At 31.6% G+C, this 15,664-nt stretch overlaps 2 protein-coding genes across 2 annotated transcripts; both read right to left on the reverse strand.

Annotated features, from left to right (window-relative positions):
* Positions 1 to 461: 461 nt before the first annotated feature.
* LOC109816568 (UBX domain-containing protein) lies at positions 462 to 6,654 on the reverse strand. Its single transcript, XM_020381638.3, has 4 exons — positions 5,802 to 6,654; positions 1,542 to 1,712; positions 1,165 to 1,368; positions 462 to 947 (listed from the first exon to the last, which is right to left on the reverse strand). Exons 1-4 carry the CDS (start codon positions 6,549 to 6,551, stop codon positions 717 to 719), a joined length of 1,356 nt encoding a protein of 451 aa, XP_020237227.1. The 5' UTR covers positions 6,552 to 6,654; the 3' UTR covers positions 462 to 716.
* A 4,250-nt stretch (positions 6,655 to 10,904) lies between these two features.
* On the reverse strand, positions 10,905 to 14,470 carry LOC109817965 (aluminum activated malate transporter family protein). The gene is made up of 6 exons (XM_020383332.3): positions 13,913 to 14,470; positions 13,502 to 13,642; positions 13,111 to 13,383; positions 12,849 to 12,967; positions 12,513 to 12,656; positions 10,905 to 12,015 (listed from the first exon to the last, which is right to left on the reverse strand). Exons 1-6 carry the CDS (start codon positions 14,226 to 14,228, stop codon positions 11,536 to 11,538), a joined length of 1,473 nt encoding a protein of 490 aa, XP_020238921.2. The 5' UTR covers positions 14,229 to 14,470; the 3' UTR covers positions 10,905 to 11,535.
* Between the last annotated feature and the right edge of the window lie 1,194 nt (positions 14,471 to 15,664).

Below are 15,664 nucleotides of genomic sequence, written 5' to 3' on the forward strand. Positions count from 1 at the left end.
CAAGATCAGATTTATTAAAACAAGCAGCAGGCATTTCTCAGCAATAAAATTTGCCTTATCCTCTCCCCTATCCAAGTATCATAAGATAGATAGGCATTATTATCCACACATACAATACAACTCATAGAAGTGTGGCACTTACAATGGGACAGACCAGAGCTCAGCTCCTTAGAGAAAAATGCATTTCTCTCCAAAAATGACCAACCAACTTCCCTTCAGACAATATAAGAAATGCAACACACTATCATATTCTTTCCAACACTATAACTAGTTGAAATTCGTGCAACTCACAAAGCGGTGGAAAACATGAATTTCGATCAATATTAAAAAGATATATTAGAAAAAAATGTATAGTGCTAACACTCCTCAATATGAGAATAAACCATCCAAACCTTGGGCTTTCCATGATAGCTGGTCCAGTACCAAATATACTATATATATCACGGGGAGATTCGTAATAATTAAGTGAATGGACAAATATATGCATATTATATATATCATTATTCTAAATGATCTCCATGTAACGCTATCTGCTTGATTGATTCAATGGAAAATAAGAGGAACCAAAACTACAGAAACCACAACAATCTATTCATCTAACGCTTGTAACAAGTCATTTTTTTAAACAGAAGAATGAAACAACATCACGGAATTTCCTATTTGCAGGCATCATCTTCATTTCATGTATTCGTAAGATTATTTGGCAAATATTATTCTCATGAAGTGAGCTCCACAAACAGGCTGGCCTGAGGATGCAATCCTGCTTCCTTCAATGACAATGTCAGCTTTTCTTGTCCATAAGTAACACGAGGAAAATTAGAGACCAGGCTGTAACTCTCGACTTCTAAACATCCCAGGGAGTCAATATAATCATATAAAGACTGAATTGTCGCTGTGCTGTTGAACCTCCTTTCCTTGCGTTCACCATTAGGAAACCGTACCAAAACCTAGTAATTTTGATTCGGAAGAGGAATAAAGAAAACAGCCGTCATATATAATTAAACAAAAACTAAACTAAAGATCTTGCATAGAAGTGAAACCATCAACGAATTTTAAGTGAAACTATATAAGCTGAACAGTATATGAACTACTGGAACATGGCAATAGCAAAGTAAAGGCAATATCAGAGAAATAAAATCTTAGTTAAATCTTCAGATAATGTACCTGTGTAACATTAGGTCCTTTTTCAGGTTCTTCACCAAGAGATTGAGCTTTCTCTTGACGTATTTTAGCTAATGCAGCTTGTTTTTCTGCAGCTTCTTGTGCTGCTCTTTCACGAGCCTCCTCTTCCTCCTTCCGCTTTCTCTCAGCTTCAGCAGCTTCCCTTGCAAGACGTTCTTCTTCTTCTCTCCTCTGTCGTTCCCTAGCCTGGACATACATACAACATTAATCCACAACAGTAACAGGCCTGTTCTTTCCATATAAAGGCCTCTGCAAGGGAATTTGAGATTGGACAAAAGGACAAGCCATGGAATAGAGACCACAAAAAATGAAAGTGGTAAGAAATAAGCAAAACAACTATACACTACAAAAAAACATACTTGATCAGCTTCAAGCGCAGCCCTGTATGCAGCATCTTGCTCCTCCCTTAAGCGCATATTATTTCGCCTTTCTTCTGCATCAAGCCTTGCTGTAACAAGAACAGGGGAACTTTCTTCAAGCACTCTCTGCAGTGTCACTAGCAGCTCCTCACTGGATTTTGGACCTTCAACCTGCATTACATAAAATAGATTAACCATGGTAGTATCATAATCAGAATGCCTAATCAACTATAATACTTGGCATACCATTTTAGTAAGAATATGAGCGCACTATGTCTTTATAGATAAATCTACTTGTTGAAATTATGGGGCTTTAAGTATAGAGGGAGGAAAAGGGGATAAAGCAGACTGAATAGTTAAATATGATAAAATTGACATTGAATTGATTTGATATGGAGTCTTACAAATTGATACTGGATCATAATCGATAATCCTAACTAAATAATGAAACAAACAATGATATAATAAGGAAACTAAGAAATTATTCCAAAGAAATAACTAAGATACTCTCATAGACCTTGGAAAGTTTATGTGAGAAGGGATAAGAAACAGACTGAGACTCAGTAGGCCTGAATTGTTAGTGTTTGTGCAGTATTTGAGTCTTTAGGTAGTTATGATTCTGAGTCATTATTTTTATGTATTGTTTTTGTCTTTATGCAGTTATTTAGGTAGTTATGTGATGGTGTGACGGTTAGAGCATTATATTTAAAATGAATGGGGCATGGGGCTGGTTATTCATTAGGTAGTTTTACTAATTGCTGAATGCACAGTAAAAGACTCCTTGTTAGGGGAAAACCCCATGTTGTCTGTCTTGTACTGTAATTCTGTGTGCTTTTACTTGAGTTTAACATAAATATTCTAAGATATAATATTTTTGATGTTATGAGATATTTTTCATATATTCTAACAATACAGATGGAATTAAACCTAATACAGTTTTCTTGAGGATACTCATGGCACAACCTTTTGACATCACCAATCAAAATCTTCCTCACAAGCACAAGTATTGCATACCAACTAGGGAGGAAGAAAATATTTCCAAGTGGTAAGGGATCAAGTTGAGCAACAAGAAAAACTCAGCAGAACAATTACAACGAATCCCGATCCCCCTAGATGAGATTAGCTACATTGAACAAACTCTCTACTTCAAGGCTCTGAATAACCAAAACTCATTCCTCACATCAAGTGAATCTTCATCTAGCAACCATCAGTTCATCTAGCCACACTGAATCATGTGTTCATTGTTTCAAATACAACAGTGAAATATACATACATATACAACATGGATCCAAATAATTGCCATTTAATAGGTGGTTAGATCCGTATTATGGACTTATTTGAATAAAATTCTCTATAAGCATTTATAGAAGAAGAAAATAACAAGGAAGAATGAAATAAGCTAATTCAAAAACTAAAATTAACTTCCGCATAAGTTAATTAGTAAAAGTTCTTTTATATTAGCTTCACTAGAATATGTTTTTAACTTGTATACACTAATTTTAGCTGATAAAAAAACCTAGATCATTTTTACTTCTTATTTTCTTCTCCTATAAATGCTTATGGAGAATTTTATCCAAACAGACCTTATATTGACAATTTTGCTGATCAAAATGGATAGTTTGTTTTTTCTGCATCTCATACATTCATACTGTATTGGTAGGTGAATAATTGTAGATTTTCTAATAAGAAATTTGATATACTAATTAATCAATTAATTTAAAATGCTTTTTTTTTATATGAAATCAACAAAAAACTTCATCAATCATTATTATGCATGAAGTTTCATTTCAAATATTATAATATTATTAATATTGTAATATATTTATTAATATTGTTTAATGTGTGTGATAATAAAAATTATAAGTATTATTTAATTATTACCTACAGTTAAACCATTAAACCATAAAACAGTATCTTCACCAATTCAATGACTGTTTTGGTTTTAAAACATTGGTATGATCTATTATAACTTATCAATTCTAACCACATTATATGTGTATACCTTATCTTACATGCAAATTTTGCAAATAAGGGATGGTTCAATCACTCAACTAGTAGCATTGAACTGTGTCAATATGCTTGTAGCATGGCTGAACTGTAATGGGTAACATGCACACAAGGCATATAAAGTAAGAACTCCATCTTATTGTGAGGAGCAAGAGGAGCTAATCTTATTATAGAACAGGCTAAATATCTCAATACTTATCCATATCAAGCATGTTAACTATGTATGTAAAAAAAAATCTAGCATCAAAATTATGGAAATATTTTACATAGAAATTCACAAAAATAGTGTCAAAATTGAGCTTTCAGGTTCAACAGCTCAAAAACCAAAAACCACAATATGAAGCCAACTTTTAAGCATGGTCTATCATATTATTTTTCGATAGTCTTTGATAAATACACATATATGATATATACATAAATTAACACAGAAGGCTTCAAATTTGAGCCAAAGAAACAGAAAATCATGTTCAAGTGTAATGTATGACCTAATTTTCCTCATTAATAATCTATTTTATGCATATATATATATGAGTATATTACAAGCAAAAATTCACAGAGCAATTGGCTTTAAAGTAGAGCTATATCTGGAAAACTTATCGCACTTCAAGCAAAAATTCATCCTTCCAGAACATGACATGCACACATTGAACAAAGTTTAGGCTTTGAATCCAAACAATGGGGATGAAAAGTAATATTTCAACTATATTTCCTAATATAAGACCAGATCCTAGGAAGACAATAGAAAACATATCTTGTTTAAGACAAATTATATAATATAACATTATCTGCATAATGAGAAATAAACATTCATGATACAATTTGAAAAAATATAATATATTAAAATATAAGTATATGCTGAGGAGTGTAAATTGTTATAGTTAAGTCACAATGTTAAAGCTCATTCGTAATACAAAAGTGTAATTTTGGCAAAAATTTTATTATCTAAAACATGGTGAGCAATAGTACAAAAAGTTCTTCATTAATGATGATGCAAGTTTATGATAGACCCCCCAATTAGAATATGAAAGGATAAATAAGAGACATAGGGGATTGATGCCATTGGGAATTATATTTCTAGTTGAGGATCACAAGGGAAAAATTAGGGAACTAAGAGGGGAACATTCAGCACTCGTGAGTCATGAGGAATGACGAAAACTACAACAAGAAGTGAGACAGAGAGAAAGAGCACAAAAGATATCGAGTGAAGACTAGGGAAAGGTGACCCCTCTTGGAAGGGTTTTAAATAGCACATCATAGTGCCGCTATAGCAGAGTAACAGTGCAGAGTGGCACTGCCTGCTACAGGGTTTGCTGTAGCAGAACTGTTTAGTGGCGGCCACAGTGTTATCAATTGAAGATTGTAAAAGCCAATAATCCACTATATCACAGGTCTGTGGACAAATAGTGGAAGTTGCTTAACAGTTGAAATATATGATCTATATTAATTATATGTATAGAAATTATGTTGTATACAAATCAAAATCAAATGCATAAAAATTGACACAACGTTAACCAAGTTCAATTGGCCATAGACTCGCCATAGATGAAAAGAGCATTCACGATGGGATTCAGGATGCATGCTGCAACCACAACATTCATATCAGCTGCAATAGTCAACAGGGTCATGATAGTGGGTGGATCCAAGGAATTCTGCAATGCAATAGCACTATAGTAACAATTTAACAACACTAAGTGCCCCTAGCAGACAAAATAGTAGGTTGCATATTGGTACCATGTGTTGATTCCGAAAATTCCCTTTGAACAGAGACATCAAGGCTTTTGGTGATTTTAGTTTGCAAAAAATGAAATCTACAGCTATAATAGTAGTGAAAATGATAAAGACAAAGACTTAAATTTAGAAGAAGATGAACGATGATTCCTATCTAGGAAACTTAAGTTTGACTTTTGTTGGCATCTTCTGTTTAAGATACCAAGATCATAACTTTATATTGTTAGTTATGAATGTCATTAATTTATCATTTAGAGAATTTATATGTACACAGTATATATTAAATCTGGTTTTCAATCAGAACCTTGATGCTGGGATGTAGAATTCCTTGGTAGTAATGAGCTCTCTCCACAATTTTTGTGTAGAATACCAAGTATTAATCAACTTGGTATTACAGCCCCTCATCAAGTTGACTCATTTCTCTTGTTTAATGCAAAACATATTGCTACTAAAAACTAGTATATCTAGGGTTTAGACACAACCACACGAACAGAAAATTGGCAACACCAAGCGCAGAAATCAAACCTGTTGAAGGAGCGCGATTCTCTGATTAGTGGCGGCCATAACAAGGGCGCAGAAGGGGAACCTCGAAGCCTTCAAGCTGTTACTCATCTTAAACCCTTCGCTAGCGCGAATGCTGCCACCCCAGCACACGAAATTCTCGTTCACAAAGGCAGCAATGGTCTCGGAACAGAGCGTCCTCTGGCAAAACGACGGCGTATCGGGGTGATCGGGGGAGTGCAAGTAAACGAAGAGAAGCTTGAAGGAGTTTCGGGAGCGCTGAAGCGCGTCCATGAAACCCTCGCCGACGAAATTGGGCCCAGCGTTGCCGTAGTCCCTCTGGAAGGCGGCGACGAAATCCAAGGCCTCGGAAGTGGCGGCGGAGACGGAAACCAAGGGGGCGGAGGAGGATGAGGCGGAGGCGGAAGCGGAGCCCAGGCCGACGAGGCCGAGGGAGTAGGAGAGGACGCCCCCCGCGGCCCATAGGCCCAATCCGATGGCCCCGGAAATTAGCCCTAGGCTGCCGGAAATGACGGAGACAGGGAGGGTTATGAGTTTCCAAGCGATGCCGGGAGGAGGTGGTTGGGGTTGGGGTTGGGGATTGGATGCAGAGGGAGCATGGTTGTTAGGGTGAGGGTTAGCGTTGGTGGTGAAAGATGAAATGGCGAGTTCGAGGTCCCAATTGTGGGCTGCGAGGATTTCTGTGCAGAGGTCGCGATCTTCTAAACCGGTTATGGCTTGGAAATACGCCAATTTATCTGATACATCACTCATCTTCCAGATTTCTCACTTCTCTTCTCTTCTCTTCTCTTCTCCTTTCGCTTCTCTTTAGGGCTTACTTTCGCGATCCTTCTTCTCCATCACATTTATTCAATTAAACTTCACGGATTCCGTCGCCTTGAAACCCTTTTTTTTATTTTTTATTTATTACTATTATCTAATCACTTTAATTAATTGCAGATTCAATTTAATTTCATATATTTTGATTGCATTATTTATTACTAAAGGACCCTAATTTCTCTAATAATTATAAACAGATTAAATATTAAAAAGTTGAGTATAATTCAATTGTTCTTTATACTCAATGAATATAATGATTCATTAAATAAAAAATTGGAGATCAAAAGATTATATATTCTCAATATTATCTTTATAATAGATATAAATAAAATTATTCATTATGAATCAATTTAATTGGATAGATATATATAGGAAAGTTCTTTTTTTCTTTATTCATTATTAGAGAGGTTGAAGCATTCCGTACTTTTAACAATTATACAGTAAATTATATTTATATATATATATATGTTTTTTTTATTTTATCCCTTATCCATAAGAAGTTATTGTATAATCAAATAGACAAAAAAGTAAATAAAAAAAAATGAAGATCAAAACAATTATTTAAAAATGTATTTTCTTTATTAATAGTTATAAATATATCTATATTTATTATAAGGGAAATGAATTTTGATAACTACCCTTTTTATTTTCATTTTTATATTAAACACTATTACTCATAGATTTAACAAAAAAAAAATTATTATTAACAAAGTGTCTCTTTCCCTACTAGTATGTATTAAAAGAAAAGTTTTTACTACATAGGCAATGTGATAAAATAATATATCATGTTTATTGTTTTTCTACTAAAATATTTTTTTATATATTTTAAATCTTTAAAATAAAGCTAAACAAATGATCGGTTAAGACAAAATTTTCTTTGTTTTTATTTGGTTCAACAATTCATTGATATATATATATATATATATATATATATATATATATATATATATATATATATATATATATATAAATGGAAGGTTCAAACGATACCGATGTAACTTTTACTAAATATTACATTATTCAATAACTTTATATTAGATGTAAATTTTGTAAATCTAACCATTGAATTATAATTTCATACCACTTTATATGTTTATATCAAATTTTGTTAAAATTGAATAATAACTTGAAAGTAATTTCATATTTTATTATATTATAAACTTGAACCAATAAAGATTTGAAATATATAGAAATATTTTAATTTGACATATTATTATTAAGTCTTACTCACTCCTACTTTAAAATACATATATATAGTAATTACATTTTTTTAAGCATGTATTAGTGTAAAATATCTAATATCTTTGTCAATAGTTAATTTGTATTAGGAATTTGATTGGATACATTTAGTATAATATTTTTTAATTATAATTTTTTATCTACAAAACTCGTATCATAACCTTAAACAATTTAAGTCCAATTTTACTCAACATATCATAATAGTAGTATAAAAATTGAGGTTATTATGAGTATATATTTGAATTTAAATTAATTAGTATATTAATGTCATGATCTATGTATTATAATCTTTAACTTTTAAAACTTAAAATCTTTAAGATATTGTTGGTTATGTTTAATTCTCAATCCAATTAAATTGAATTTCACTATCTTAAATAAAAAATTATTATTATTTTAATAAATCAAGTGTTCTTTGAATTGTCTTTTTAAACAATCTACCTAATTATTATTTTCACACAAAGTCTCTCCAGGTTTCAGCACCAAGTAATTTTTTACTATCAAACTTCTTTAGGCTTAAACAAGTATTTTTTTACAAATAATTTTTTTCAAACTCAAACAAATATTCTTTTACAAGTAAGTTTCTTTAGGCTCAACCCTATAACCATGGTTATATTTGGGTAAAGTTTTTATAGATGTTGTTTTGTCTTACAAATAAGACATGATACAACCAATTAAGAACAAAAGTTTTTACAGAAAGAATGAATTTGTACAAAAATTCTTCTAAAAATATTTCTTCAAAAGTTCTTATTTCTTTTTTGATCATGAAGCTTTTTATATAGTAGCTCAAATGAAGATAGTCGTTGCAAAAACTTGAGGGTTCCTCATAGTCTTGCTTCGACTATCTTCATTACATGTTCCTTAAAGTGAGAAGTGTCTAGTGATGCATTACATGATTATATTAAATATGTTTTTACCAAATTGTCACTTCTTATCTAACCAAGAAGGCTACTTATCAACTTTATGATACCAAATAGACTATTTGTAGCATGTGTCAGGGAGGAGTAGGTTTTGCATCAACTTTTATTGACTTTCTCTATGATTTCAAAGATATGTTTGTTATTAGTTCTTGTGCAAAGTATGACTCCATTCACTTTAACAGATTTGTAAGTTCCAAAGAGGCTTCTTAATTCGATATGTTAAGAAATCAGTTAGATAGACATGCAACAAGTAGTTATTAGTCATTATAAAATATATGCATTTCAAATTTTATGAAATTAGACTGTATGCTTCATTAATGACACATTATTTATCTAACATTTTGTGTCTTTATGCATTGTCTGATTTGTATTTTGCAAAAATATTTTCTCTTAGAAAAAAGTTGTTTGTTAACATTAAAATATGAAAACTTGAGGGATTTAAAATCATCTTTTACTTAATAATCTACTATTTTTATGGTGACAAGCACGTTTTTGAAACTAAGCTTTTTTTTTACTTCTTAGAAAATATTTTTGTTGATTAAGGAGAAATGATTATTGCAAAAATAACTTAATTTGAGAAATCATTTTTATAAAAAAATGTGATTTTCTTTAAGACATGGAAGCATTATAATATCATTAGAGTAGTATAAGAGTGTACCTCTCAAACGTTGTGTATAAGATCATACGAGCAATTTGATTTTATGCATACGTTCATTTAACACATGCATATTGGTGTATTCTTTTGATCTTATTGATCATATTAGGGCATTATTAATAATTGAGCATATATGTATATTAGTATGCTTATTCATTTCAAAACCTATTAGAGTGAACATATATATAAAAAAAATTGCATAACAAAGCATATATGTTGTATATCAGAGCACATTTTATCTATCAAGCATATTAGAGCCTACTGTATTTATCATAGCATATGTTATCTATCATTCATATCAAAACCTATTTTTCAGAGCATATATTTATACATGACATTTATACTAGAGTATATAGAAATATGAGATAAAATGCATAGGGGACTCTTCCCGAAAAACATGCATAATCCAAAAGGCATTGTATTATCATGAGTTAGATCAAAGCAGAAATAACAACAACAAAATAACAATAGATCATTAATGAAAGAAAAAAGTTGTTCAAAATACAATTTTTAGTTTCTCTTTTGGCACTAGCAAAAAGATTTGTCGTGTAAAAATATTTTTTTTATAAATACACAACTAATTTAAGAATTTATACATTTAAAAAGAATGAAGGATGAATTGAGACAATTCAAAACATAACCTTATCTTATTCTAAAAATTATATCGGTCTAATTTTAAGACCTGAGCCCATTCAAATGAACAAGAGACCAAGTTGAGTCTGTAGACGAATCAAATCTTACTAATTCCTAGTTTAAAATACATATTTATAGTAATTGTGTTATTTTAATCATGTTATTAATATAAAATATCTAATATCTTTGTCAATGGTTAATTTATATTGCGAATTTAATTGACCGCATTTAGTATGGCTTTCTTTAATTATATTTTTTTTTATCTACAAAACTTGAATCATGACCTTAAACAATTTAAGCCCAATTTTACTAAAAATAATGTAATAGTAGTATAATAATTAATTTTATTATAATGAGTATATATTGTAATTTAAATTAATTAGTGTATTAATGTCATGATCTATGTATTATAGATCTTTAAGATATTGTTTAATTTAAAAGTGGGGAGGAGCAATGGTAGAACTTAAATAAAATTTTTGGGGGTGGCAAATTATTTTTGTATATATATAAAATTATAAATTAAATTTTTTATTAATTAAAAATTAATAGAACTTCTCTTCTTTTTTTTACTTAATTTTTTTAGTTTTATTATAATTAATAATATGATTATATATATTCATATATATATATATATATATATATATATATATATATATATAAGAAATTTAGAGCTCCCCCTTGTCATGCCTAAGTTCCGCCTCTAGGGTGGAGGAGAAGAGTGTAAAGAAAAGATAGACAATAAAAATGAGGGAGTTGAATAGTATTAATCAAAAACTTGCATTTTTTCAAATTGTGAAGTAATAATGTCAACACTAAAGAGTGCTGGAGAAGAGAGACAGACAAAACACACAATATTTTTATTCTAATACGTTTGAAGTATCAAGATTATGTCTAATTCTCAATCTAACTATATTGAGTTTCACTATCTTAAATAAAATATAAATATTTTTTCAACAAACCACTTATAACTCAAATTTAAATATTTTTTAAATTATATCTTCAAATAATCTATCCAAATATTCATTTCATACAAAGTAATTACAGTAATCAAAGTCATGTTCGATAATTGTTACATGATCACATGTATGAGTGATATAAACTTATTACTAGGAACATAAGTAAATTTACACGTGTTGATTGGCCTACGAACAAAATGATCTCATATATATTCATAGATCATACAGACCTCAAATTTCATGTATAAACATAAGGACAGAGGGGTCTTATAATTAACGACAAAAGTAGTAACGATAATAAAAATCATGGTCTATAATTGTTACATGATCACATGTATGAGTGACAAACTTAATTACTAGGAGGCGGAGCATAAGTTTGGAAGGTAAATTTACACGTGTTGATGGGCCTATAGACGAAATGATCTCATATACATTATTCATATATATTCATGGATCAAAGAATATGCAAAATACAGACCTGAAATGTCATGTATATTATTATATGTTCATATCTTCATTCAGACCATTTGGAGTGTTCTTTCGGCTTCCTTATCATCATTCTGTTGTTCTGGGGAGATCTTGCTGTCCGCTGAATGTTGTTGTTTGGACTTGACACACATTTCTGGTTTGAATTCAGCTAAATCTGAAAGTTCCTCAACAGCTTCCACTATGCCTTCCACACGTGCCACAATTTCATTAAGCAGAGAAGCTACGGTCACAACTTGAATAATTTCCATAAGTGGGATTTCTATCTTTGCAGCTACATCATCAGGTGTACGTTTTGCATCATGTGACGTAGGGTTAACCAAGTTTGGATAAGAGTTTAATAAACTACGGAGCTCTTGTGCAGCACTATTCATCTCAGTAACCAGAATATCAAGTTTTGATGATTTTTTCGTGTTCCTTATTGTGCTTGCTAGCTCCCTTATCACACTCGCACACTTGCCACCCACTTTCATGGAGATGCTGCTCATAGTCTTCTTCATCTCATCAGAGGCCTGTTCAAATTAATTGAATTAACTATCAAAATTTTTACTAATATACTAACATATTATGTAATTAAGATTTTAAAGATTTGATTGATATGTAAATTCACCATGTCAATTTATAGTAACACATTGTTTAGGATATGTAATATATATTACAATAATGCTTAACTGTTAGGTCCAGAGTAGGCTTAATAGTTACTCACAGCTAAAATAAGATATGAGTAAAAAAGAGACAAGGGAGAAAATAACCACAGTAAAAATATTAACTTACTCCTTTGACTTAGGAGACTACTACTACCGAGAACAGATCTCAAGGTGTATAAGAGAGGAAGAGAGAAGAGAAGAAGATTTGGGATTTCCTCCCTTTCAGTAAATAATATTTTTACTGTGGTTATTTTCTCCCTTGTCTCTTTTTTACTCATCTCTTATTTTAGCTGTGAGTAACTATTAAGCCTACTCTGGACCTAACATTAACATGATAATTTGATTAGAAATTGAGTTATTACCTTGTTGTCTGAATTTATACATCCAATAAGAGCATCTATACAGGAAGCACAACTACGCATTGAGGCCCCAATTTTAACATATTGCTTCCACGGGTGACGGAAGTTGAAGCGGCCATGAGCAGGTTCCCATCTAGCTAAATTTGCCTTGAGGATAAAAATAATATTAGTGACACTCTATATCTATATCTATCTATATATATATATATCTATATATATATAAATATTTACATATTGGATATGTATGTATATAAACACTATGTACACAAAATAAATTGAAGTATTATAATTAAATAACGAGATATTCACAAATAAAAGTTGAGAGTTACAAGTATATACCATGGTTTCCTCTGTCGCTTTGGAACTTAGCACACACTTGTAGCCTAGCAACTTTTTGCTACACTCATCATCACTTTCTGCTTCTGGGGCACTACAAGCGAAATACTGAACCACACAACCTGAAATACATGTATGTGTAAATTATATATAGAGCATAAATGGTAATGCATAGGACTGTGAAATCAATAATTTATATTATCTATCTATCAAAGGTATATATAATTTGAATTTGAAAGGAAGGAAATGAACATTGAAAACTCACATTGCAAGGAGTTGGCCAATTTGTCGAGGTTCCCTGTGACTAAAACATAGAGTTCCTGACCAGCCCAGATGGGGCGAATGATGACGCTAACAATTATGCACAAAATGCTGCCAGCTATAATCGTGAACATTCTGTACTGTGCCAAAGCCAACAACTCATCAACACGATAACCCGATACTGACACCAAGCTGAAAGTGAGGATGAATATCATAGCACCATAATCAAAACGAGCCTTTATGGTGGGGATGAACCTCGAGAATGTTGCTGCCGAAGCTGAACAAAACACCAATTTTTCACTATCATATATAAAAGTCGATAGTGTGCATGAATATATAGAATGCAGAAAAAATGGCACTATATTGTGCATGCATGTAAGATTTTATTTTATTACCTAAAATAAAAAGAGAGAGTCCAGTGATTATGGGTTCATATTGATCTCCTGCTTTACTAGCTACCCAATGTACACCAATGCCTAGAAATCCAGCGAGGAAAGTTCCACAAATTCTGTTAACAGTTTTACATATGGTTGCACCTGCAATAAGATATATATGTGTCATGATTTCATGAGGGACATTTCATATGAATAATTTTAGTTAAAGAGAAAGTAGACCATGCACTGATAGTTTAAAATAGTTTTACATTCTTATTCGAACCATAGATCATCATGTATGTTAAATTTATTGACTTTTATATAATAATTATCTTAAAAATTATCGCAAGGATGATTTCTAAATTTTAGTTGATTAACGATGCAGATTCGTTAAGATAGTAGCTAGCTAGCTATATATGTAGCAGTACGTACCAGCCGTGTACTCAAACACTACAATGACAGTCATGACAGCCCACATAGCATTTCCTCCAACGCCATCATACAAAGGCTTCCAATAGTAGAAGAGGGAAACAGCTGAAAGTGCAATCCCTACTTTCAAGCAATGGATGAATTTTCTTGGATCATTCACCCCCAACTCCCATGCTTTCTTCACAAACTTGCACAACCTCAAAGCCAAACCTGCTGTAATTTCCCACATGCAACCAACCACTCTTCTCTCCAATGTGCCATCTTCTTCTACCTTGATCCTCCATTCGACTTCTTTTGCCACTTCCTTGCCACCAGCCATCTTCTTCAATACTAAACCTGTGTGTATGTGTTTATGAAATAAGAAAGCTGCTGTACTGGAGAATATTGTTAGAGCAAGATTAGTGGCAAAGGTCCTAATTAATTAAATGCCACAAAACCTTAGCGGATCAAGCTAGAGGGTACTCTTACATTTATATAAAGAGAGGCCAAGTGTCGTTGTCTCAACATGAGGATATTAAATGTTAATCAGGACAAAACATTTTATTTTTAATTCAGTGAAATAGGGAGAGTGTATGGCCATTAACTTTTTATAAGTCGGTAACTTTATATTCTATTGTTAGAGATAGCTGATGCAAGAGCACACCAATCCCACTCAAGTATTGTTCTATCTTTTTCAGTAGGTACATGTCCCAAATTCAAATTGTTGGGCATACTATATTTATATATATGCATAGATGCTCATATCTTCTTGTATATATAAATATGCACGTACGTGAGCACTAATAAACCAAAGCATGCAATTAAATGCAATTTATATATTAACTTAAGTTGCACAAGTAGTAATGAAGAATTCACGTTATATAAATGTTGAAGTTCGAATATTTAACTCTTACAAATATAAAAATTAAATTGAAAAAAGATGTTCAACAATTTGATATCTTTCAGATTTCATCTATATTTGTTGAGAAATGTTCCTCGATAATGAAAAAAAAAATGCAATTTGCATTATTGCAAACAAAGTTAGTCGGCATTAATTTCATGATAGGACTATATTCAATATGCATAATGGGCTACTTGACTTAAAGTGTTCTCATGAATATTTTTTGAAAATTCTAACTAGTTAATTCTATCATTACGCGTGTATTCTTTCATTACCTTTTTATTTTGTTATAAATGGGCAACAAAACATAAAACTATACACGTATAAGGTATAAAAAAAAAAAAAAAAACACGTGTATGCGTATTCAATATTATTGCAAAAGGAAGGTGATAAAAAAGATCTGGACATAATTGTTTTGGTTCATGTTTTATTTTAGACGTCCAGCCCCAGCATGGGCATGCACGCATTACATTGTTTTGGATGAATTAAAAACGAATAAACTAGTCGAGTCACTTGTTCCACACCTAATTTATATAGGCACTTGCATATATTTTACGGCAATTCACATTACGTATCTTCTTTAGTTGACCTAAAACCAGCAACATTATAACTTGTATATGCAATCTCATGGAGTAGTAGTATAGTGACATGGTCCACCATGTCTAGCATTGCTTGCGTGTTGTACCGCACACATGCCTCTCCTGATTCTTAGTGGCTCCTTGATCTGATGATTCTTCTGCTGTCTAAATATGGATAATAAAATTAGGAATTAGGTCATGAGTAGGATCTTTTATTAAAAAGCCTTAAAACATTAATTTTGAGGCAGATTAGGGTTGTGGGATTAACAATGGGGACTCCATATTGGTCATATCTTC

This window comes from Cajanus cajan, chromosome 7, assembly GCF_000230855.2.
Source record: "Cajanus cajan strain Asha chromosome 7, NIPB_CcT2T_4, whole genome shotgun sequence".
In the NCBI taxonomy this organism is placed as follows: domain Eukaryota; kingdom Viridiplantae; phylum Streptophyta; class Magnoliopsida; order Fabales; family Fabaceae; genus Cajanus; species Cajanus cajan.